General features: G+C 35.6%; 1 protein-coding gene across 4 annotated transcripts in view; it reads right to left on the bottom strand.

The window, feature by feature from the left end:
- Positions 1 to 19,189, bottom strand: part of AANATL7 (Arylalkylamine N-acetyltransferase-like 7) — an 88,148-nt gene extending 68,959 nt beyond the window's left edge. For 2 of the 4 annotated variants that reach the window (XM_074177184.1, XM_074177185.1), the window contains exons 1-2: positions 18,775 to 19,189; positions 3,648 to 3,873 (exon numbers count right to left, since the gene is read on the bottom strand). In XM_074177184.1, coding sequence (XP_074033285.1) covers positions 3,648 to 3,873; positions 18,775 to 19,179 — 631 coding nt within the window. In that variant the 5' untranslated portion in view covers positions 19,180 to 19,189. Of the gene's footprint in view, positions 1 to 3,647; positions 3,874 to 17,010; positions 17,536 to 18,774 lie in introns of those variants that run through there. The other 2 variants (XM_074177186.1, XM_074177187.1) reach the window with 2 other exon arrangements.
- Positions 19,190 to 26,497: the final 7,308 nt, after the last annotated feature.

Raw genomic sequence — 26,497 nt, 5'->3', positions numbered from 1 at the left:
GTTTCGACTGTTGGTATCCACAATCGTCTTTTAGTGATGACTGAACTATTCCTCCAAAAGATGACTTTGAAAGTAGTTGACATGTTTCATAGCGAATTGAATAAGACCTAAATGCAATCACCAAAATCCACAAGAAGGGTGTTTCGCTCTAACCGATCATTAGTTCCAGGAATTCAACTACTCAAAACTTGTTTAGATTTTCACTTCCAATCATACAACCACAACTAAAAAAAAATATCTTTTGTGAAGAATTCGAGGCATTTTGTAGAATTATGAGAAGCGAACTAATCAGTTCCGGCATGGAAAGGCTTTACACCAACGCAACGTTTCTTTCGAAGAAGCACACAGAAGAAGCTATTCGAAGACGAGTTCCTTGGAGATAGAACGAACCTGCCTATAGAAGTCATCATGGACTTACTGTATACCGAACTGCTCTTTCCAACTGTAGGGCGAATTCTTCACGCAAGATGAGAGACTGCCAATGGGAGCGCCACTTTTGTCGTTATAGCCAACATATATATGGAGTGGTTTAAAACTCTGGCCTACGAGAAGCTTCGAGTCCGGTTGAGATACGTTGACGATACCTTCCTAGTATGGAACCATGAGAATACAGAACAAGACACATTTCTGAAGCTCTGAAGCACATTAACAACGTGAAACCTCACTTTTTGGGAAAGGAAGTTTTTGGCTTTCTACTACTCCATCTTGATACAAAAAAAAGAATGAGGGAAGAAAGGAAGGAAGTAATCAATTTGAAAATAAGTAACCCTATACATGGATGTGTAGATCATGCAAAGAAGTAACTTTCAGACACAAACTGAAAGAAAGTCCTCCTGAAACACCTACTTTCATATAAACATTGAATTACACGAAAGAAAAGAAACTTTCGAAACAAATACTTCTATATGAACGCTGAATTATACAGAAGATACTTTTCTCTAATCAGTTTGTATTTCAAACATTCGTTGTGGAATAAAAATCAGATATCATTCACATGAGTTCTACTTTAAATGAATGGTAACAAATTGCACTTACATGGAAAACTGTTATCCTCACTGGTATACATCGATGTTTCGCCTTAAGACACTGTTTCAGGAGGACTTTCTTCCAGTTTGTGTCTTAAAGTTACTTCTTTGCATTATCTACACATCCATGTATAGAGTTACTTATTTTCAAATTGATTACTTCCTTCCTTTCTTTGGAAGACTATCTCATCCTTCTTTTTTTTGTATCAAGATGGAGTAGTAGAAAGCCAAAAACTTCCTTTCCCAAAAATCAATCACTCCTAAAAATATAACCCCTTCAATTCAAGTGAAACATCACCTCCACAATGGATAAGGAAATCCCCAACGAAATGCCATTCTTAGACGTATTGGTAAAGAGGACCAGTTTCAACATCTAACATCAGCAATGCAGAACGTAGAGTTGTGAACGGCCTACGTAGAGACAACACCATCAAGATCCTACCTGCAGATAAAGGAAACGCTACTGTGGTGATGGATGTTGTTTTCTACGAACAGAAGATCGAAGAGGTTATTCAGAAGGGACAATACACGAAGCCCCTCACTTGTATGGACTACCCAAAACCCACAAGAAGGACGTTCCGCTCAGACCGATCAGCAGTTCCAGTTGAAGTCACACAGGAAGATTAACTAATTAGTTTTGACGTGGAAAACCTTTGCACCAACGGAGAAGCACTCCAAATCATACAGAGGAAGCTATCTGAAGACGGGAACCTGAAAGATAGAAACAAATTTACCTATAGAAGTGATTATGAAATAACTGGGATGCTGTGTACAAAACTGTTATTTCCAACTGAAGGATGAATTTTTTACACAAGATGAGGGACTGCCAATGAGATCGCCACTTTCAACAGTTATAGCCAACATATATATGGAGTGGTTTGAAACTCTGGCCATTGAAGAAGCCCACAAGAAACCTCGTGTTTGGTTGAGATACGTTGACGACACCTTCATAATATGGAACCATGGAAATACTGAACTAGATACCTTTCTGAAACATATCAACAGCGTAAGACCTTTCATCACTTTCACAACGGAGAAGAAAATCCACAACGAACGGCCATTCTTAGATGTATTGGTGAAGAGGACCGACTAAGTGGGAAATATCTGTATACCGAAAACCCACTCACACGGGACAGTATCTGAACCACGAATCCAACTACCATCAATCGACTAATAGAGGAATCATCAAGACTCTATTACACCGTGCTTTTGAGCTTTGTAATACGAAGGAAGGTCTCGAGAAGGAACTAGACATCATCAAAAATGATCTTCAACGGAATGGATACTCCAAAGCGATGGTAGAAAAGACTTTGGCTAGAAGACAGCAGGAGCCTCGCAAGGAAGAGAAGCCGTCACAACCAGTGCTTGCACATCCCTACATCAGAGGATTATCGGAGAGGATAAGAAGAATTGGTTCCAAGTACAACATCAGAACCTGCTTCAGATCCGAAAACACTATCCGTAACAGCCTCACGAAAACCAGGCCACCAAACGCGGACTGCGATTCCAAGAATTACATTCACCGGATAACCTGTGAGTGCGGAAATTCCTATATTGGTGAAACTAAGAGGCCATTGAATGTTCGCATTGCCGATCACAAGAAACACGCACAGCGAGAGGAAACCAGCAAATCAGGAATAGCAGAGCATGTTTGGACCCATCAACATAACATAGAGTGATCCCAAGCTGAGATCATACACAAAGAGGAACATTGGTTTAGGAGGAAATTCAAAGAAGCTGCATACATGTTGTCCAACAACGTATTCAACCAAACTATCGTATAAATACGCAACATATGGAAACCCATTATCAAGCGAAAAATGGCCAACTCCCGCCAAACGGCCATCCCTCACTAAACTATTGAAGCGGAAAAAGGAAAGCGGAAATAAGTGAAAGTACTCCAATGATCCATAAATCACCCGAAGACGATTGTGGATACTAATAATCGAAACGTCGTGAAGTAACTTGCCTTGGAATCTCCTAACTTTTCATTTTTATTTTTTGTTCGATTGTTCTATTTTTACCTATTTTTATTTGTATTTCATTTCACTACTATTTCATTCCAGGTTTTTTTGCTTAATATAATTATTATTTTCAACTATTCATTTTCAATTCTTCTTTTTTAGTTCTTTTAGGGATTTCAAATCATTTTATATAATATCAGACAATGGGTATCCGAAATAATGCAATTCAATCGAAACGTCATGAAGTAACTAGGTTTGAAATATTTTTTAATTATTTAGTACATTTTCAATTGTTCAATTTTTAATTTTTCGCTCATTTTCATTTCATTGTAATTTCATTTTAAAATTCATTGCTCAATACAATTGTTATAATACAATACAAGTTATAATTTTTTGTTTTCGCTCTTTGATCAGATACAGTGTTTGTGACAAAAAATGTATTCATGGAAGAAATATTATATTATCAAACAAAGCATTTACAGGACATATCCAGTATTAAAGATTTCATAGTCTACTTCATTCAACATAAGAATGGGAGATAGTAATGAATTCTGGTCTATGAGTGTTATTTGATTTCGAAAATTTATTTTTGGATCAGAATTGCAACAATATAGTAGGTATGCCTTGAAAATAACGGTCAAAGAAATATCTCACTCACTTGCGTGAATAAAAGCTATAACTTCGAACCCTGCATTGAAGAAAGTAGCAGCTGCAATGCATTTCCATTTGGTATCAGTAGTAAAAGGAACATACAAATCATATAACATGAAATCGTTACAAGTCTTGTTAGTGAACTCGAATGTGTTTGCTTTGAGTCCCATCTCCAGGTTCATTACAGTCGTTGTATTTGCCAAAATCCCAACAAAGGTATACATAATCAGCATCTGGAAAAATAGAACAAATAAATTCACAGAATATCTATGACAAAACATCTGAAACTCAGGGAAATTTCAAATATTTATTTATATTTACAGGGGGTTCCAGAATTTAGGAAATAAAGGAATTGAAAGACATCAGAATGACCTTCTGAGAATATTTTCGAAATATTTGTGGCCAGTGCGGTTTCTAAGAATTGTAAATGCTGCTTCTAACGAGTGCATATTCAAATTGAGTCACCCTATCATTGTAAATACAGAGAGGTAGTATTTTCAATGATTAAAATGTTCTCAGCAGCTATTTTTAACCAAATGTTCCAAAATGTATTTGCCTATATGAAGTATAGAACATTTTATAAATTCTACAGAACATGTGCGAATCTGAAAATAAAAAATTTCATGTTGCAGATGAATGTAAGCATGGTATGTTTGATGGTATAGCATGCTCGACAGATTCAATTCTTGAGAACATCCTATTCTACTGAAGACACTGGATACACAATTTTTTCAGGGAAATGGGCTGACCAATGCATTCGACATCTGTTTCCTATTCATCTCTGAGCATATGTATTCTTACTGCATGAGAATGGGAGGATCTTCAAGACCATTTCCGAAATTTCCCCTGGCTAGATGTTTGTTTCGGGTTTAAAGATCAATCAACTTGTGCTTCTGAAGTCACGGAATTTATTCTATCATCCATGGACACATATACTCCTTTTTCAATGAAACGACCTTCTAACGGCAAACCTTGGTTCAACAAAGGCGAGCAAGCTGTCGCCTCCAAAAATCGCGCCAACCGGCAGTGGCGCAAAAATCCCAGTGCAGAAAACCGAACTATTTTTGTTAATGCTCGCAACAGCTGCAAACTTGAATTAAATAAAAGAAAAGAAATTTACAATCAGAGAATTAAGGATATACTGCTTGCCAATCCCAACGGGTCTACATCATTCTGGTCGGTAGCTAAAACAGAAATCTACAAAATTCACAACTTCACTACTAACACAAGCGTTTGGATCAATTGCAACAACAGCCACAGAATAACGAAATCTACTAGGTGAATAATTTGCGTCCTACTCCACAGTCGATTTTCTGGGAAAGGCACCACCCACTATTCCCACACTAGAATCCACAATGCCGAAAAAGTACTTTTTGACAGCGTCTAGTCTGGCGAATTTTGAAACAGCTCAATATCAACAAGGCGTCTGGCCCTGATGAAGTGCACTTTACCGTACTTGAAATGTGCGCAAATGAACTCGCACTAGTATTTTGCAGACTTTTCAACCTGTCTAACAAGAAATGAATTTTTCCTTCTTGTTGCAAGATTGTTCGCGTTCAGCCTATTCCCAAAAAGGGCAAGAAAAATCTTCCAAATAACTATAGATTAGTCGCTTCACTGTCAATTATATCAAAACTCATGGGGAAAGTCATAAACCACCATCATCAATATGGCTTTCGGAAACAATGACCAACAGGCGACCTTCTATCGTTTGTCACTCATATTTGGAATAACGCAATCGAGAAACATGGAGAATCAAGAGCTGTTGCGTCTGATATTTCTAAGGCCAAATTTCGATGCTATGGCTTATTGGATCATTTTTTATATGGTTTTTCAGCTTACTGGATACCTGGATATCTCTCGAATACTTTCACCATCAACGCTGGTGTTCCCCGGGGATCCATATTGTCTTCAACCTTTCTTTTATTGTATATCAACGATTTATTGGAAGAAAAAACAAGAATCCAACATATTGCTCTGCTGACGACAGCACACTCGTCTCGTCATTTCATTTGGACTTCAGGACATCGGTTACGGAGGCACGTCTACGCCGGCGGCGGGAGGTTGCATGTCTTGGTGAGGATCTGGAAATATGGAAGTGATTTCGAATTAGGGTGAAAGTGACCAGGTTCAATTCATTGCCACAAAAACCCAGGAATCGGTTCCCTCCAAGAAGATAAATGTCTCCGAACCGTATATAATTAATGTCAGGTCAGTCAATTCCGCTCTCGGCTTCGATAAGTTCGTTAGGGGGTCGAAATGGACACCAATATGTCTTCCATCTTTGAAGTATTCTTCTAATGAATGGAGCTCTGCCCCCAAACATACCCTGAAATTGCTGGAATCTAGCAGCTTCAGGGTATGCTTAGGGGCGGAGCTCTTTACATGATCAGCTCTGATCTCAGCTTTATAGAGCGTCAAAAGTAGCTGAGTTGTGTATAGTTTTCTGGTTCGAAATAGTGTTTCAAGCTTTGGAGAAGCGGTTTTTGCAATTCCAGCTACATGACAGTGCCAAGACATATTGGTGTCCATTTTAACCCCCAACAAACTTATCGAAGCAGAAAGCGGAATTGTTTGACGTGTCATTATTGGATCCGGTTCGGAGACATTTATCTTTTTGGAGAAAACCAATGCCTGGGTTTTTGTGGCATTGAATTGAACCTGGTTACTTTCACCCCAATTCGAAATCACTTCTAGATCCTCATTAAGATATGCAACCTCCTGCTGCCGGTGAAGATGTGCCTTCTTAGCCGATGTCCTGAAATCAAAATGGATTTCAATATATTGGATTCTAGGTTTTTTCCAATAAGTCGTTGATATACAATAAAAAGAGGGTTGGAGACAATATGAATCCCTGGAGAACACCAGCAATGATAATGAAAGTATTCGAGAGATATCCATCGACGGCCACTTGCAGGGAACGTTCTTTCAGTAAGCTGAAGAGCCCTACAGAAAAATGATCTGACGAACCATAACATCGAAGTTTGGCCTGCAAATACTCATGCCATATACGGTCAAAGGCCTTTGAAATATCTAGCGCAACAGCTCTTGATTCTCCATGTTTCCCGATTGTGTTATTCCATATATGGGTGACATACGACATACTTTCTACTACTCTATCTTCATGGAGCAGTAAAAAGCCAAAAACTTTCTTTCCAAAAAATTAGTCACTCATAAAAATATAACCACTTCAATTTATTTAATTAACATTTACTGATTAGTACATTATTCTTCAAAAATATTAATATTGGATTTTCAATAAGATGTTGTTTTACGACAGTATTGAATTTAATCATCTAAAAGAACAATTCGTTCAGACCAGTCTCAAATCCCTACACTGTAAGTTAATGAACTGACGTCACCTATCAGAAAACAACTACTCCCCTGGCTAATACCACGAAGGGCGTTGGATCATATCCGACAGTGCAGGATTCTTCACTAAAGTTATTCCTGCATATGCTGTTGGCGACACAACTGTCGCAATAGATTTTCAATTATTGGAACACACTTGCAGACCGGTTTCGGGCTGTTTGGCCACTCGTCAGTGCAAGGTAGTGTATATCATCAACATAAAGTCGATGATTTTCGATTATTGGAAATCAAATTTCTTCGTGGGATTAGCCAGGGGAGTAGTTGTTTTCTGATAGGTGTCAGTCCATTAACCTACAGTGTTGGGAGTGGAGACTGGCCTGAACGAATTGTCCTTTTAGATGATTTGATTTATAGCGAGTCTTCAAGTATGCCCACTGGCTATATGTGAAAAGTTTCCGGTCTGCAAGTGTGTTCCAATATTTGAAAATATATTACGACAGTTCTATCGCCAACAGCATATGCAGGAATAACTTCAGTGAAGAATCCTGCACTGACACCTGTCGGATATAATCCAACGCCTTTCGTGGTATTAGCCAGGGGAGTTGTTGTTTTCTGATAGGTGTCGGCCATTAATCTACAGTGTAGGGAGTTGAGATTGGCCTGAACGAATTGTTGTTTTAGATGATTTGATTTATAGCGTCTTCAAGTATGCCCACTGACTATATGAGAAAAGTATTGAATTTATTTATATTATTGATATTCTTCGTTTTATTGAAAGTATGTTTTATAGTTTTGAACCAAATAAAAAGACAAATCTCTGCGTATGACTCCTTCATTAAATTGGTATTCGGATATTTAAGTTTTCTGAGAATCTTGTAGGTTTGGGTGTATCAGTTCTATCTTTTAATGTTTGAGAACATCCATTTTAAACACTGGTAGCTGTACAGACATCTTACATTTAATAATTTTGTTTTCTCTGAAGTTTTTTCGTTGAGAAGCGCTATTTTTTTTTTAATATTATTTTCAGTAGCGATTTTTTTACCGATTGTAAGTGATGCAGCGTATTGTTGAAAGTAACACCCCATATTATAATACAATATCGAATTATTGATTCTGCTGGAGAGTTATACTCGATAGTGGGACATTTACAAAATAATCGATTTGCGGAACTAGGTTTATGTAGATACAATTCGATATTGCTTGGCTGATCACTCGAATTCAGCGAGAAAATCGTGAATTTGTTTTTTCAAACTCAGTAAATTATCATTCAACCGCATCAGTTCTTTCTACAGTTCTATTTCTGCAGTATGTAAAGCATCATGCCATGTTTCACCTTCGAATATTAAGGCTGTATCATCAGCATGACAAACTGTGTGCCCCTGAAAGCCTCTGATCTGTGTAATACTGTTTATGTAAACAAGGAACAGAATTGGACCTTAAACTGTTTCCTGAGGCACACCAACAGATATATTCAACTGCTTACTGATTCCATTACCGATTTTTACTCTGTGTCCGCTATGATAAATAGCTGTAAAGCGTTTCTCCGTATGCCATATCCAAAGAGTTTTCTCAGTAGTATGTCATGTGACACAGTGTTGAATGCTTTTTCAAGGTCAATAAAAACCAAATTGCTGTTTCGTTATCACGTAATGTTTATTGAAAAAGTTCACCAATATTTTTTACTGCCTGTTCGAATAATTTCGCGAAATTGATAATAACCGAAATTGGTCGATAATCACTAATGACTTATGTTTGCCACTTCCATGCACAGGAGTTACTCTTTAAAGCACATGTTTATTACATGAACAAGTGGTTTTAATATCTGATCATGGATGATTTCAATGAGTTTTGATGATATTCCGTCTGGTCCTGACATACAATTGTTTTTCAATTTCGAAATAAGTAAAATTAGTTCGCTCTCATTGGTTGGTTCCAGAAATAATGTGGGTGCCAATGTGAGTTCTTACAAAAAGGTATTTGGTAAATCAAATTTTTCGATATTGCTAGCCATTTCTATTCCAATGTTAGTGAAAAATTTGTTGAATATATCAGTTTTTTTTTTTTCGTTATTTGTTATACAATCACCATTTTCGTTGGTGCTGGTTGTATAATCTATGTCCTTTTTCTGGGATGTGGTATTCGAAATATCAATTATTATTTTCCACGCCTCTTTGCAATCACCATCAGCCTCCTGCAGTTTGTTTTTATAGTATTGATGTTTCGTTTTTCTTACCAATTTATTTATTCCATTTGTACATTCTTTATATTTTATTTTGGCTTCAGGAATGTTTCCATTCAAATGCCTTCTATTCTCTAGTTCTGATTGAGTTTATAGGACCACCAGAAATTCACGGTTTTATTTTACGATGAATTTTACTATGTATTATAATAGTTTCAGTTGCTTGGCATACCTATGTATCGTTTCAATTTGACAATGAAGGTACTTCTTGTGTTTCATTACATGATATCATTCCGGTGTTCGATTTGTAGTTGTTATTTCAACTTATCAAAATTGATTTTGTTTGTGTTCCTATATATTTTTTAATGTTTGATTTGTTTCAGTGGGTTTACTTATAAAAATGAGAATTGAGTAATGGTATGTTATGCCACTATGTATAACTGATAACTCAATTTCGTTACGCTCATTGTTAGAAATAACCATTAACATTTATTAATTTTTCAAAAATTATTAATATTTATTATTTTTTTTTTAACCGTTTGTAGAACTTAATTTGAGTATTTCAATTTTAATCGTTCAATGTTATTATTCATCCTGTATGTATAAAAATCTCATCTGACAAGAGAAAGTTGTTGAGTAAAAAACGTCAAATTGAAAGAAAGTGATTAATATTTAAATTCTCTTTTGAGATTTGTTTGAATTAGGGACAATCTAAGTTGAATAATGTTTGTTTAAATTGTTCATTTTCTCATTTGCGTTCTTTTCAGGAATTTGAGTATATAGAGATATACATTATACATTGTTATGTGTATAAAGGTGCCCTGTTGAATAAAATTATTTGCTAGTAAAACTAGTTACAGTGGTTTATTGATATATACTGCAAATTGGTCTCTCAATAACCTATTCAAACTAAGTAATCTCAACAAAGCTCAAATTCGATTTGGTCTACAGTATGGGTCCAGATATAAATGAAAGAACAAAGCGAGGCCACTGTCTTATATATAACAGAGCATATCGCAATGAAAGAATGGTTGAATGTACAAATTGTATGGAATGGTTTTGCTACGAATGCGTCAAGGTGACAGAAGCTGTGAGTTTAGATCAACATTGGAGGTGTCCTCTTTGTGGTACTACTGATTCGAAAGCTGTAAAAAATAAAATGTCAGAAAATTCCCGTCTATCCCAGTTAGACAATAAATCGGAAGCTTCATTGAATTCTATACCTTTGAGAAGCGTGAAAAGTACAAAAAGTAGGTCGAGTACAAGTAGAAGACGTAATTTGAAATTGCGATTATTGCAAGAAGAGAGAGAACTATTAAGGAAGGAACGAGAATTGTTTGAAGAATCTCGAAGACTTTTAGAGGAAGAATCTGAGGATAGTCAAGATCTAAACCATGAAGAGTTAGAAAAAGCTGATCCATTGGCAAATGAGTTGTTGTCGCTGCAAATAGAAAGTGGTATGGAACCAAATGAAAACGGAAACTTCAAAGTTTATGAGGAATCTGTAGAAATAGAAAATATTCCTCATAGGAAATCTGAAAATCAAAAGAAACAGGAAATCAAAAATCCAACTTGTCAGTCAAATAGGTACAATGCCCTCGAATATCCTTCACTCACACCACATCAATACGCTGCACGACGATCCACTCCTAGTGAATTGCCACCTTTCAGTGGGAATTCATATGATTGGCCTCTTTTCATCAGTAGTTTTGAAAGATCTACTGAGCTTTGTGGATTTGACAATAATGAAAACTTATTGAGGTTGCAAAAAAGTCTCAAAGGTACAGCAAAATGTGCTGTATCCAGTTTTCTAACGTTACCTGAATTCGTAGCCCAAATTATTTCCACTCTTAAAATGCTCTTCGGCAGACCAGATCAAATTTTGGAAACTTACATAAATTCCATTAGACGTCAAGCACCCCCAAAACAAGAAAAACTGGACACTCTAGTTGAGTTTGCCTTAGCAGTCAAGAATCTATGTGTTACATTACAAGTTAGTAAAATGACTGAATACCTAAATAACCCCATGCTAATGCACGAGCTTCTGGATAAGCTTCCTTCACAAATGGAGGTGAACTGGGCCTTACATCGCAGTACTCTGAAAAAATGTGATGGTCTGATAGATTTCGCAGACTGGATGTATAACTTAGCTACTAATGTATGTGCTGCTTTACCCACTTTAGCCATTGCAGGTCGTACCAAGCAAAATCATCACAATGAGCAGGCAAATGTTCATAGTTCTGAGTCTGCATTAAGAAATGAATCACATGACAAAATAATAAAGTGTAAAGTATGTAGTAAAACCTGCAGATATATATCGGATTGTAAACAGTTTCAAGAATATTCCATAAATGATAAATGAAAAGTCGTCAAAGACTTGAAACTGTGCAGATTGTGTCTGAAACGACATGGATTTCCCTGTAAATATCCAGTAAAATGTAATGAGAATTACTGCCAACGGAAGCATCATCCACTTCTTCATGAAAACTTTGAAAATGTTCAACAGAATTCATCATCCCAATCGAATGGAAACATAAGATCGGAAGTCAACGTTTATCATCAGAACTCTTCACTAAGTGTTCGTTTCCTAATATTACCGTTACCCTCAAGAATGGAGATAAAGAACTAACAACGTTTGCCTTTTTGGATGAAGGTTCATCAATATCGATGGTAGACGAAGATATCGCAAAAGATCTCGACATACAAGGAGAAACGGAACCTTTGTGCCTAAAATAGACCGGTGAACAGAATCGTATTGAAAAGAACTCACGAAAGGTACTTCTTTCAATCATGGGTAATTTTACAGGCGCTAGGCTATTCAATAATCGTTCTGTACGAACAGTAAATTCCCTCAGCCTCCCACAACAAACTCTAGAGATGGCGAAACTCACCGTTGATTACCCTTATCTGAAAAATTTACCAATTAAGTCTTATGACAACGTCAAGCCCCGTATATTGATTGGATTAGATAACTGGGACTTAGCTGTACCGCTTCGTGTCAAAGAGGGATGTGAAGGCCAACCTATCGCTGCTAAATGTAGATTGGGGTGGACAGTATTTGCGCTGTTATCCAATCTTCAGTTAGGTGAACAGTTCATCAATTATCACATCTACGAATGTGAAGACACCAAAGTGAGTAATGAAGAACTCCATGACACAGTAAAGAAATTTTTCACAGTTGAAAGTGTTGGAGTTAGAGCTACAAATACTATTTCCTCCAAAGAACTCAAGAGAGCAGAATACATCGTGCAGTCCACAATAGTTCAAGAAGAAAAATTTTATAAAATTGGCTTGATATGGAAATATGACACCGTTAAGCTTGCTGATAGCGGTGGAATAGCCCTTCAAAGGCTGGAGTGTATAGAAAAGCGAATCAGGCATGTTCCAGAGTTGGGTGTGAAAATAAATTTACAACTTGAAGACTTCATTAAAAAAGGATATGTGAGAAAACTCACTATAGGAGAATTGGCTCAGCAATTTGAAAGAGTTAGGTACTTGCCTATGTTTCCTGTTTTTAATCCAAACAAACCAGGAAAGTTCAGACTTGTTTGGGATGCTGCGGCAACAGTAAATGGAATTTCATTGAATTCATTACTCCTGAAAGGTGACGATCAACTTTCTTCGTTACTAGGAGTATTACTAAGATTTCGAGAGAGAAGAATTGAATTTACTGCTGATATAAAAGAAATGTTTTTGAGGATTGGAGTGAGAAACGAGGACCAACATACGCAACGTTTCTTCTGGCGAGATGGTAATCCTAATAAACCCCTGGATACATATATCATGAGAGTTTTGACTTTCGGTGCAACATGCTCACCTAGTTGTGCGCAATTTGTAAAAAACACAAATGCACGCAAATTTTCATCAGATTACCCAAGAGCTGTAGAGTCAATTATTGAAAATCATTACGTAGATGACCTATTAGATTCCATGGATGATGAGAAGAGTGCTATTGAGATTGCGAAACAGGTAGCTTACATTCATTCTCAAGCCAACTTTGAAATCAGAAACTGGCGTTCAAATTCACAAATATTAACGAAGACAATGAATCGTTCTTCTCAGAGCCCAGAAAAAATCGACATGAATATGGATTCCGAAGAAACTACAGAAAAAGTTCTGGGCATGTGGTGGAATTTAAACACGGATTGTTTAGTATTCTCTCTGAAGTATAATAAAGGAAACAAAGAAGTTCTTCAAGGCAAAAAAAGGCCTACAAAACGTGAGATACTGCGAATAATGATGTCAATCTATGACCCTTTAGGACTCATTTCAAACTTTTTAGTATATTTAAAAATTATTCTCCAAGAAATATGGAGAAGTAAAATTACATGGGATGATCCTATTACAGATTCACAGTTCTCTAAATGGCTGACTTGGTTGAACTATCTACCTGAGATAGAAAAACTATCCATTTCAAGATGTCACATCGACAATTTTCTAATGTGGGAGTCCTGTAATGTACAGCTTCACTTATTTGTTGATGCAAGTGAAAGCGCTAGCGCTGTGGCTGCTTATCTTAGACAAAGGAGATACAAAATGTTCACTTGTTGGGTCCAAAACTCGTGTAGCACCTATAAAACTCCAAACCATGCCTCGACTTGAACTTGATGGCGTTTTGATGGGGGCAAGATTTGCGAAAACTATCAAAAGCCACCTTTCTATTGATATTCACGAAACCATTTATTGGTCAGACTCTAAAATTGTTTTATGTTGGATACGATCTGAAGATACAAGAAAACTGTGTAAGTTTGTTGCTCATAGAGTTGCGGAAATTCAGGACATTTCCATGATTTCCAACTGGCACTATGTTCCAACTAAACTCAACGTCGCAGATGAAGCTACAAAGTGGACCAAGCGACCGTCATTGAAAGCAACGGACAGATGGTTTGTGGGACCAGAGTTTCTCTATTCTAAAAGACAATTGTGGCCGATGGAGGAGCCTGATGAAAAACAATGTGCTCAACAAACTGTGAGCATTCATGAAACACAAACATTTCTTCTGAACATTACTAACTTCAGTAGTTATAATAAATTATTATACACAGCAGGCTACGTCCATAAATTCGTCAATTTAATGCGGAAAATATATCAGGCAAGGACCACCGGTATTCTAAACTCAGAAGAACTAAAACAGGCTGAAAATACTCTCATACGAATTGTTCAAAAGGAGTTTTATCATGAAGAAATCAAAACTTCGAAGAATTCATCCACAACAAAACTTCAGCCTACAGTGAAAAGTACCAGCAAAATTTACAAATTGTCTCCTTATCTAGATGAATATGGTATACTACGTGTTCGAGGAAGAATAGATGTTAGTAACCGTATTGAGGTGAACGCTAAACGCCCAATAATTTTACCCCGAGAAAGCCATCTTACAACGTTGATCATTAGAAAGTATCACATTACTTTTCAACACAAAAATCATGAGAGCGTCTTTAACGAGATGAGATAAAAATATTACATTCCCAAGTTAAGAAGAACTCTGAACAAAGTACGAAAGTATTGTCAGACATGTATTATTAACTCCGCAGTACCTGCCATACCGGAAATGTCTCCTCTACCTGTTTGTCGACTAGCCACTTTCATTTCTCCATTTACTCATACCGGTGTAGACTATTTTGGTCCGATGAATGTAATGATTGGAAGACGTACAGAAAAACGTTGGGGAGCATTATTTACATGTCTAACAACTAGGGCAGTACATATTGAAGTAGCTCATAAATTAGACCATGATAACTGCATACTCTGTTTTAAAAATTTTATGAACAGACGAGGCACACTAAGACATATATATTGTGATCGCGGAACTAACTTTGTCGCAACCGAACGTGTTCTTCGTGAGGAACTTCAAAAACTTAAGACGAAAATGATTGCAGAATCGTTCATAAGCCCTGAATTATCATTCCATTTCAACCCACCATTATCACCACATATGGGAGGTGCCTGGGAGCGATTAGTCAAGTCAATCAAAATTGCATTATATGATGCCTTGCCAACCAGAAATCCAACAGATCCACTGCTGAGAAGCTGTTTGATATCTGCAGAAAATATCGTTAACTCCAGGCCGTTAACCTATCTTCCACTGGACTCTGAAGAATCAGAAGATTTAACCCCAAATCACTTCTTAGTTGGTTCTCCTAATGGTGACAAGCCTATAGTGGATTTGGATGTTAATGCAAAGATTTTGAAATTCAGTTTTTTATACCGGGAGCAGTTCGCAAACAAATGTTGGCGACGATTCGTTGCAGAATACATACCCGACCTATTGATACGATCAAAATGGTATAAACCAGTACGACCACTACAAAAGGATGATATAGTAGTTATTTGTGATAAAGATCTACCCCGTTGCAATTGGCCAAAAGGAAGAGTAATAGAAATTAAAGTGTCACGTGACGGGCAAGTGAGAAAAGCCAGTGTTCAAACTTCGGCTGGTATATTCGAAAGACCAGTAGCTAAGCTTGGCTTATTATGTGTGGACAAACCAAAGAATGGTACACCGTTTCATTTCGAAAGCGCTGTACCGGGCGGGAGTGTTAGAAATAACCATTAACATTTATTAATTTTTCAAAAATTATTAATATTTCTTATTTTTTTTTTAACCGTTTGTAGAACCTAATTTGAGTATTTCAATTTTAATCGTTCAATGTTATTATTCATCCTGTATATATGAAAATCTCATCTGACAGGAGAAAGTTGTTGAGTAAAAAACGTCAAATTGAAAGAAAGATTAATATTAAAATTCTCTTTTGAGATTTGTTTGAATTAGGGACAATCGTAAGTTGAATAATGTTTGTTTGAATTGTTCATTTTCTCATTCGCGTTCTTTTCAGGAATTTGAGTATATAGAGATATACATTATACATTGTTATGTGTATAAAGGTGCATTGTTATGTGTATAAAATTATTTACTAGTAAAACTAGTTACAGTGGTTTATTGATAAGTATATACTGCAAATAGGTCTCTCAATAACCTATTCAAACTAAGTAATCTCAACACTCATTATTGCTTCTGTAAAAATATGGTCTGTTTCTGAAGACAATGAAAGGGGAAAGAAGAAACTGGAGGTTTCAAAGTTTCGAGTATAGGAGCTTTCTAGCTCGTTTCTCCTTCATTTATTTTCTGAAATGAATTTTAGCAGCGCTGTCACCAGATGCAGATTTCTCCACATCAAATTTTGAATATCAAGGCAGGTCCGAAAAAGCTGTAGAGTTCGTGCCGATCGCACGAAGGCCGGTCTTTTTTAAATCTGATCATTTGGTATACTTACTTATATTCTCTCTCATTGTGTGGTTCCAGAACTGAATTTTAATCTTAATTGAAATGATTTTCACTCACTATTCTCTTCTCGATAGATTGACAAAAAGTCTCTTATTTGTTTGTGTTCTCTTAACTTCATATTACTCTACTAGGATGGTATTTTTCTCAGTTCAAGAGAAAATGAAAGTCCAAAGGTTTCAAATATAAAGTATAATAGTAGAAAAATGACTCCATGGATAAAATAAAAACAACGTGTAAAATATTATATGAAAGGAAAATGTTGATTTCTATAAAATGAAAGAATTAGAACAAAAGAAATGCCGCCAATTTTACCATACTATTTACTATTAATCTAACCTATTTAATAATTACAAATGCGCCAACTCGGTACAAAAATACTCTTAGTTTTACTTTTACTTCAGGGAGAGTGGTGTATAACTTTAAATTTTCACCCCTTTTTGTAATTGTATTAACAACTTTATCTTTAACAACAACAATCAGCGCTAGGAACCCCACAATATGCAACTTTCTGCAAATAGGAAGTGGACTCAGATAAAATATTATGTGAACTCTCTCTAAATATCAACTGGTTAGTAGAAAAAAATAACAAACACTTACATAACGCCTCTTTGTGTGGTTTGTGGTCAACCATAGGTTTCGTTGACCCGGTGTGTCTTCTACACCAACACTTTTAATTTAAACTCCCCTTACCCCATACCGGCTTAAGATTTCACTATCGTTTTCACTTAAATTTCGCCCCACGCGCTTACAAACAAAATATCTCCCCTATTAGGCCACCTCCCTCAGCCTCAAAGGCTGAGGGATGAGACCCCCGATCTCGTCTCGACGAGATCCGGTGACCGACCTTTTCTGTCTCGTCTCTCGCAAGCAACTCCCAAGCCCTCGCGTCAGCTACGCTATCCACAAAAACCTCATATCAGCGTTTTTTCAACCTTCCCAAGTGTATGATCATCGGCAGGATGCAATACATTTAGTTGTTTAGTCTAAGTAAATTTTAACATGACCACAACGACGCTCGCAGGTTCGACAGTCATAAAGTAATTCAGCGCTTTTTCAACTGGAAAAATATCGACACCGAAGAAACGGGTGATCGACCGCGATCTCAATGAATAAAATAATATTTTATGTTACTCTCGCAATGGCCGTTATTACACTTCTCCTGAGAAAAATATGGTCAATGATTGTGCTTGATTCTCTAGATTCTCTTGTTGGTACATTTATACATGAAGTAAAGCCATTTTCGATTATTGTTATGGTAATAACTAACATGTTGTGAAATTGAGTCTGGTAGATTTATATCTACAGTGCATTTCTTTAATGTCCCCCCTTGTATTGTTTGAACGGGTCAACTCAAAAAGTTGAACTTTGAAATAATGAAGTTAATACATGAAAACGTTATTCTGAAGTGAAATTGACAGATGAAACTTTCAAGATGGTTACTGGTCGCTATCTGGAAAAAAATTAAATGGAAAGGGGGATCTTGTGACATATCATTTTTAAGCTACTGACGAATACTTCACAACTCCAGAATATACAGTCAATATCTTCACCTACTACAAAATGGCGAAACATTTAATAATTTCCTGAAGACAAACACATTAATATCGATATTTCTAGAAATATTCCTTTTTATCTGCCATATCGCAATTCCAACAACCCGATAAGGTTTGCTTAGTTATTTTTTGTTCATAAACTGAACCTGCTTCAATATTGGATATACAGCAGAGAATAATAAATATTTATAGAGATATTGACGTTACTGTGTTTGAAAATGTTCGGCGTGAAATATCGAATAGGCTGTTCATATGTCAAGAAGTCCAAGGCAACCATTTCAAGCATCTTCTGAACTGACCTCAAGCTTATTACTTCATATTATGTCTTTGAATGTCAATGTATTCAGGCAATTATTTAAAGTTTCGCCATTTTGTAGTAGTTGAAGATATTGACATTATTTTCTAGGGTTGTGAAGCATTTGTCAGAAGCTTTAATAAAATGTGTCATAAGACCCCCTTTCCATTTATTTCCATTTATTTTTTTCCAGATGGCGCCCAGTCGCCATCTTGAAAGTTTCACTTCAAAATAAAGTATTCAAGCATTAATTTCACATCAATTTCAATATGTTTTCATATCAACGTAATTTTCATGAGCTTTGTTTCAGTTAGAAAAATTATTTCAACATTTGCTGTCAAAGAATATTTTATATAAATTATAAGTCCATCGTTTTGATTAGTTTTTGATTAATTATAGTGAATTGTATATTTCCTATCACGAAGTAACGGTTACATCCATGAATTCAATGTTGTACTATTTTATCACCTGGTTGATTCTGAGTATGATGATTTTCAATAATGGTATACTTACTGAGTAAGAGATGATACATATGAGTTTTTTCTCTTTCGTAACTAAAAGACCTGGATTGGATTCTCCTATAGCAGAATAACGATACTTGTCGTCTTGTAGAGTATTCATTAATTTTTGGAGTCGAGAACGTCCCAACACCAAAAGAAAAAATTTTATGAAAGCAGCGATATTTGTGAGCACAACCAGAAGATAACTTGCTAGCTTTCCAATGTCTTTTAGACTCTCAAACAGTGTGACATATTCTGAGAAAGTTAGGGAAATTCCAGTACAATAAATAAGGAATACGTAAAACAGTTGAAGAACTCTGATTACAAAACGGCTTTCTTTGTCAAGAATTCGTAATCCAGAAACTTTCTCCAAGACTTCATTCACTTCAAAGAAATTGGTTGGATAAGAAGCAGACATGTCGATGGATACCTCGAGTCACCTTTCTGAAAAACGAATGCTAAATGGAAATTGGATGCGAGTTATATAAGTTTTTTTGTACGTTTACATATTTCATAAAAGAGATTATTAAGCATTCAAAAATGTGAACGGCTGTTAGTTATATACTTAATTTCGTAGTTTGAAAACTATTAGCTGTATACAGAAAGACAGTTATTGATTACCATTTGTCAGAGACGTGGGTCAGTAATTCCAACAGGGTGACATTTTTTAACAAATAATTAGTTATCATTCAGTATGATTTATATTTTGAGATAAAATCTTATGAAGATAAGTAGATAGCTTGATATCAGAATTTGAAATACAATTCATTCTTCAAGATATCAGAAAAGTGATGCAGTAAATGATGGAATCGAAGCTACAACCAATGTATTCATGACAATAATGATTATTTTTGATTCAACAACTGTCTTTATTCAAAAACTCAGTACATAATCCTTCTGAGCAAAGATAACAACAAAAACTGAAGTTTCGATAGGGGATAATTAAAGCTCATGGATAATTGGAATGTTATTTTTTCTCGTTTTTGTCTTTCCTAAAATAATTATGTCTAAAATTTGATGGACAATACCCCACGAGAGGCATCGATCATAAGATTTTGTTGACACGACTGGATATGACATCTTTGGAAAATAGAAGAGTTATCCTTGGTGTAAAATTCGTGCATAAATTACTAAACAATAATATTGACAGTACGGTTCTTTTACCCGAGATCAATTTCTTAATACCAAGAAGTGAAGGTCGACACAGTCTGAAAGTCTATTGCGAAGCATCACGCACAAATGTTATGCTACGATCACCATTGAATTTTATGTGCAGTAGCTTCAAAAAAATCTGTGAATATTGCGATATTCATTTCGACTCTCTAAACGCCTTGGTATCATGTATCCATAATCACTTTTTATAATATTATAAATAACATTTGTGTCAATACTGCTACATTGCATGCTTTGTAACTTTTTATGTTATATACTCAATTTTTCGTTTCTCTTTTGAAATTCTACGTATACGACTATTTCATATATCTATACTTTGTTTTAGCTTTTACTTTTATACAGTTCTATATTCCATTATTTTTAATATTTATTTCATATGTACCTACTCTGTATTAATAGCATTTCCTGTAACTGGGTACTCCTGTTGGAAATAATTTATTAATCTATTATTAATGTATATCATAAAACAAATGAATCCTACCTACTTACAGTATTACTTTATTTTATATACTTGTATAGTACGTTTCACTCTGAATGGTATTGGCTTATCAACTGCAATAAATTACCTACCCTCTCTACCTCTCTACCCTTTATTTGATTCGGGTTTTACAACTTAAGGGTCTAATTCTGTTTAAAAAAATCTATTCAAAATCTGTTTTTCCGTTAATCAGCTGTCGCACCTCTACAAAAGACAGTCCTCAGAAGTCGAAACTTGTGCGAGCTAGGGATTAACAAGGTCTTGCCTTTTAACGTGTGATTCCTAACACGGATTTGACGATAGCAAGTGAAAATCGATCGTTCAGACTAGGGCTTGAACCACCGACCAACACGGCAGTCAATTCGAGTCAGTGAACAAAGCACCCACGTCTAACCGCCTGGCTACCGACGATTAGCCAATATCATATACCGTGAAACCTATCATACAATAAAAACTTTATTTATAATCACTATTACTATACTTCTAGGGATAGACTCGAAACACTGATGCGACTTAGTTAGGATATCTCAGATGGGATAAGAGGTCAAATGATAGCTTGTTTGAAAGTTATTCGAATCATATTTTAGCGTTACCTTGTGCTATAAAATGTTATACAAGATCTGTTAAGAAACGAACGCTTCGATTTTCAATATCTCAATTATTATCGGGATAAATTCTCCCAATATTATAATCCAGTGTCAAATTACGAGTTTAAATGTATGTTGCAAAAGATATATCTGAAATTTTCCATTTGGGACCTCTTTCATTTACAATTTATACGTCAGTTTGTGAAGTTTGTTACGTCGTGTAAACAATTTATGTATGCTGATAACAAACGTTGAATGGCCGATACTTGATGAAAATCTGTATTGAAACTATTTGATACAGTTATAGCGAGATTTTCATTCTGGTTTCGAAAAAAAATCTCTTATACGGTATTGTTTCTTCTTGAAGTAAAGCTTTACGCGCGCTCGACTTGTAATAGGAACTCCTTCCGAAGAAAACTGGTAGGGTGTTTCATTATTTTCAATTCACAAGCCTTCATTTCCAAGTTTCATAACCAAGAAGAAGAAGATTTCATAAGGGTAAACATTTTTGTATACACTACCTATATAATTATCTGTTTGTTCCAATTCAGATTTTATAAATGAAAAAAATATCGAATGAGATCACTAAAGAAAAAAACAATTATTCACATAATCTAGGCTTAAAAATCAGTGTCTGTTTTACAGAATATTTCATCTGATTTTTTTTTTGTTTCATTTATAACGTGCAATTCAGGAATTTTATTTAAGGACTTGTATATTTCAAAACTTGTTGACATATAACCCAACCAAGAGGAAAACGGCGAAAGAGTTGTTGAAGACCAGCTACTTAAAGTGTACTGATATAACTGCTCCTGAGATGGAAGCGTTTCCTTGTGACGACAATGAAGATTCTAGTCGAAAACTCGAATTAGATTACTTCATTATTTTTATTTCAAGAGAGTTTAATGCTTTGAATGTTGTTTTAATCGAAAAATATGTAAATTATTTCAATAATAAAAATACATCAAGAGTAAAGACAAATTAACTTTGTATACATGAACGTTCTGAATGTTTTATCAAAAACAAATTCATCTCTGAAAATAGCCTAAGAGGTGCATCATCCAAGGAATTAAGAAAAGTAATATCAATCAATCAATCAATACCTATAGGTATGCTTTATTGGCGGAAGATTAGTATCTTATTGACAAAGTCTTGTAAAAAAATATATAAAATACAATATACAATACATGACATGAAATATAAAAATACAAACATCACAATTTCACAAATAACACATTAAGAAGACAGATGCATTTAGCTGAACATTGAAAAATCAATTAGAATTTACAGGTTATCATGATACAATTCATGGATCGAAAAATAAGCTTTTTTGATTAAAAGGTCTTCAACTGTACTTCGGAACTTTTTGATATCTGTGTTATTTTTTAGAACGGTAGGAAGTTGATTATATACTTTGATAATTGCATAAATCAGAGACTGCTGAGTCAAGGTGAATTTTGGAATAGGTAAGTAAAGCATATGATTCTGTCTGGTGTTGTGATAATTTGTTCCGGGAGTGTACATGCTAGTTTCATTTTTATGAATCAAGCATAATGTTTCCATCATGTATAAACAGGTGACAGTTAATATTTTGTGGCTGATGAATAAAGGCTTGCGGTGATCTCTCAGCTTAGAATTTGTAAGGTATCTCAAAGACCTCTTCTGTAGCACAAATATCGTATTCTGTAACTGTAAATTACAATAATCCCAGAAAGCTATTCCATAGCGAATATGAGATTCAATCAATGCAAAGTAAGCTATTCTAGCTGTAGTGTACCCTAGTTCATTTGATATCACTCTAATAGCATAACATACACTAGATACTTTTTAACTCAAAGGGGATACACGTTCTATAAAATTTAATTTATTGTCTATGTGAATGCCTAGGAATTTGGTGTGCTATTTGTTTTCTATGTAGTGGTTATCCAAATATAAATCGTTTAGTGATAAGTCTTTGTAGACCAAAAGGGTCTATTTTTCGTTTGTTATTTTGAGGATTCCTTCTTGATGGAAGGAAACACCGACTGGATTATTGATTAACTCTATGTTGTATTGGGCAGTGGCTGTTGATGACGTTCAAAAGAGATTTTTTAGTGTTTCGGTTATGACGAGAGGTGTGCTAAGATTTTCTCGTCAAATTTTGATTTTTTGACCAATTTCGCATTTTTTCACGAAATTTCCGACATCTTTAATGAGACCTTGCCAGTTGTATTTCTGTTTCACTCTTCTGATGGTTTCATTAATGCCACGGTGTAAATTTGTTTTTCCTGAATGACATTGATCAATGAATTTCACTAGTTCGGACTTCCATTGTATACTATATAAAATGATTTGAAATCCCTGAAACAACTAAAAAAGAATGATTAAAATGAATAGCTGAAAATAACAATTATATTAAGCAAAAATAAACCTGAAATGAAATAATAGTGAAATAACCTACAAGTAATAATATAACAATTGAATAAATGAAAATAAAGGAATGAAAAAAGAAAATAATAAAAAAGTGTAGAGATTCCAAGTCACGTTAGTTCACGACATTTCGATTGTTAGTATCTACAATCGTCTTCGGGTGATGACTGGACTGATTCCTCCGAGAGATGACTATTTATAGGTCGTTCAAATACTTTCACTTATCACTGCTTTCCATTTTCCGCTTCACTGATTCCGTCAGAGATGACCGTTTTGGCGGGAGTTGACCACTTTTCGTTTGATGATGGGTTTATCTGTTGCGTATTTCTACGCTGGCCTGGCTGAATACGTTGTTGGACAACATGTATGCGGCTTCCTTGAATTTTCTCCTAAACCAATGTTCCTCTCTGTGAAAGATCTCAGCTTGGGACCACTCGATGTTGTGTTGATGGGTCCAAACATGATCTGCTATTCCTGATTTGACATTGATCAATGATTATGGGAATTTGATCAGGGTCAAGAGTTGTCGTTAGGTTTTGACAGACATTCAATTTGATTTCTTTTTCGGTTGTCTGAGTGTTTTTCGAAGAATTCTTCGATGATTTCATAGTGTAGTGGTTCTAGTTTGTTTTTACAAAAGAAGCTAACAGGTTTTATGGTGTTTTTCAAGGAGTTGGGAATTATCTAACTATATTTTAGAACAATTGATTAAAGATTTTGATTTATATGGATTGACAAATGTATTGAATTCTTATTGAATAGCGAAAATGCTCTACTGACCAAAAAATGGCGAGAAGTTCTCTTTCTATTGTAGAGTTCTTCGATTCTGCACTACAAAGTGTTCTAGACGCATATGTTATTGGAAGGTCTTTGCCAATGGGACCTTGCGATAAAATTGTACCAATTTTAAACGCCCTGGCATCAGTGGTGAGCAAAAATGGTTCTTCAAAATTAGGATAAATGAAAATTGGGCTCGTTATGAGTGCATGTTCGAATTGTTCGAATGATTGTCTGCATTCAGCGTCAAAGTTAAAGGGGGTATCTTTTTGTAGATTTGGTCAATGGTTTCGAAATTTTGGCGAAATTTCAAATGAATCGTTGATAGTATCTAGCTAAACCTGAAAAGAATTTTATTTCTTTTTAAGTTTTTGGTTCTGGGAAATTTTGGATACATTTAATTTTCGTTAAATTGGGTTTGACTCCATTTTGGGTAATAACATGTCCAAGATAGACATGTCAAGAATTCGCACTTATCCGGTTGAATTTTCAGGTTCACTTTTCAAAGTCTTTTGAATACTTCAGTCAACCTTGATATGTGCTCGTGGATGGTGGGATAATATACGATGATGCCATCCATGTATACGAGACATCTTTCGTTTTGTATACCTATAAGAACATTATCCATAACTCTCTGGTAATCGATGACAACTCTCCGCTTCTGTTTACCGGAGGCATCCATCTTTTTGGGTATAACCCAAACTGGGGATGACCATGAGGATATTGATTGCTGAATAATGCCTTGATTTAGCATTTTGGATATTCGTGTACCTGTGGGAACCTGTAGAACTTGTGGGATAGTAGAATCTCTGATGACATTTGATACTTTTTTTCCGTTCTCTTTTTGTTTAGTAAGTATTCTTGAGTTATTTTCTATTTTATATTATCGCACGTTTAAATTGCTATTGATTATTTTTTGTAGATCTTCTACGAAATATAATTGGAAATATGGAAAATATGTGGTTAGGTTAGCCACCAGTATGTTTTTTCCTTCTGAATGATTAAATAAATGCATACATATTTCTGGAAGGAGTTTTTATGCATAATCTCTATGCTCTATGAGTAGTAATAATAAGGTCTGCTACTGTATCATCCCATGGCACAGATTACAGATCACATATTACTAATAGTTTATGACATTCAAAGTAGAGCCCAAATTTGTGGCATGCCGCCATTTCTATAATTTCTCCTTGCATAATTTTTAGCAGATTTATATCCGTTGCCGTGGTTCGAAATTATAAGTGATATTTCAATACTCCCGAATCTCAAAATCATACCGAAAGCCGGTATGATTCAGGAGTAGAGAGGGCATCATTCCACCAAGGACTCCAATAATCAGAACAACCATCTTGACAGAGTGATCTGGATAGAGAGTCTGCGAAGTTCGAAGAGAAAATCTCTTTATTTTATCCGTTTTTCTTCTCTTTTCGGGCGATATTCGTCTCGCCAGAAGCTAAAAACTTCACGACAAATATCGTCTTGCTCTGGTGGTCGAGAAGGAATACTTCAGGCTTTTTAGCTTGTATGAGCCTGAGTGTAGAGAACGAACAGTTTCAATAAGTTCGGCACTTCTCGTTCCCACAACAGATTCAATACCCTCCGGAGCCTAGGGCAATACCGGTGTCTCGTCAATACCGTAAAAGTGTTGTAGATGTTAATATAGCATGGACATGCAGATAGCAACTGCATTAGGGTCTCGAACACCTCGTGGCAGGCCATGCACCTTGTGTCAGAAACCTCTATACGCATCACGCCACTGCGGTAGACTAAGGTGTTGAAGACACCATACTGGCAAGTCATGATGAACCCCTCAGTTTTCGACTTTAGCACATTCGATCTGAGGAAAGCAAAAGTCAGGCGCTTTGATAAGCCAAGGCCTTCAATGTTATTGAAAAAGACCCCATTCATTGGCTCATCCTTATGTTTCCGTAGAAGTGAGGTGATCTCTGCGACTTTTATATGAGCTTTTTGGTTCCAACTCGGGTTCCAACTCGGTAACAGAATTGTGATTACCTCGTTTAGTGTCGAAAACTGACCCGAGTTTTGAAATGGACCATTGCACATTTGTCTATCCCGAATTTCATACCGATAGCATGCATGTACCACCCTCAAGGACTGATGGAAAGAAATCCTCTCCAGAGGCATAAAGTTTAGGATTATCCATATAAAACAAATGAGTGATCTTGTGCCTCCGGTTTCCGGGGGTGCCACAGTTATATCATTATTATTTTTATTATTATATGATTTCAAAAGTATATCGAAAATATCAAAAACATAAGTCATTCCTTTTTGATGGGTGCTATAGACTTTAC

The sequence above is a fragment of the Leptinotarsa decemlineata genome, unplaced genomic scaffold (assembly GCF_025532065.1).
Source record: "Leptinotarsa decemlineata unplaced genomic scaffold, Ldec_3_MD MMD2_tig00002159_RagTag_RagTag, whole genome shotgun sequence".
Lineage (NCBI taxonomy): Eukaryota > Metazoa > Arthropoda > Insecta > Coleoptera > Chrysomelidae > Leptinotarsa > Leptinotarsa decemlineata.
Note: the sequence above shows the minus strand (reverse complement) of the source record. Positions and strands in the feature narration are given on the sequence as shown.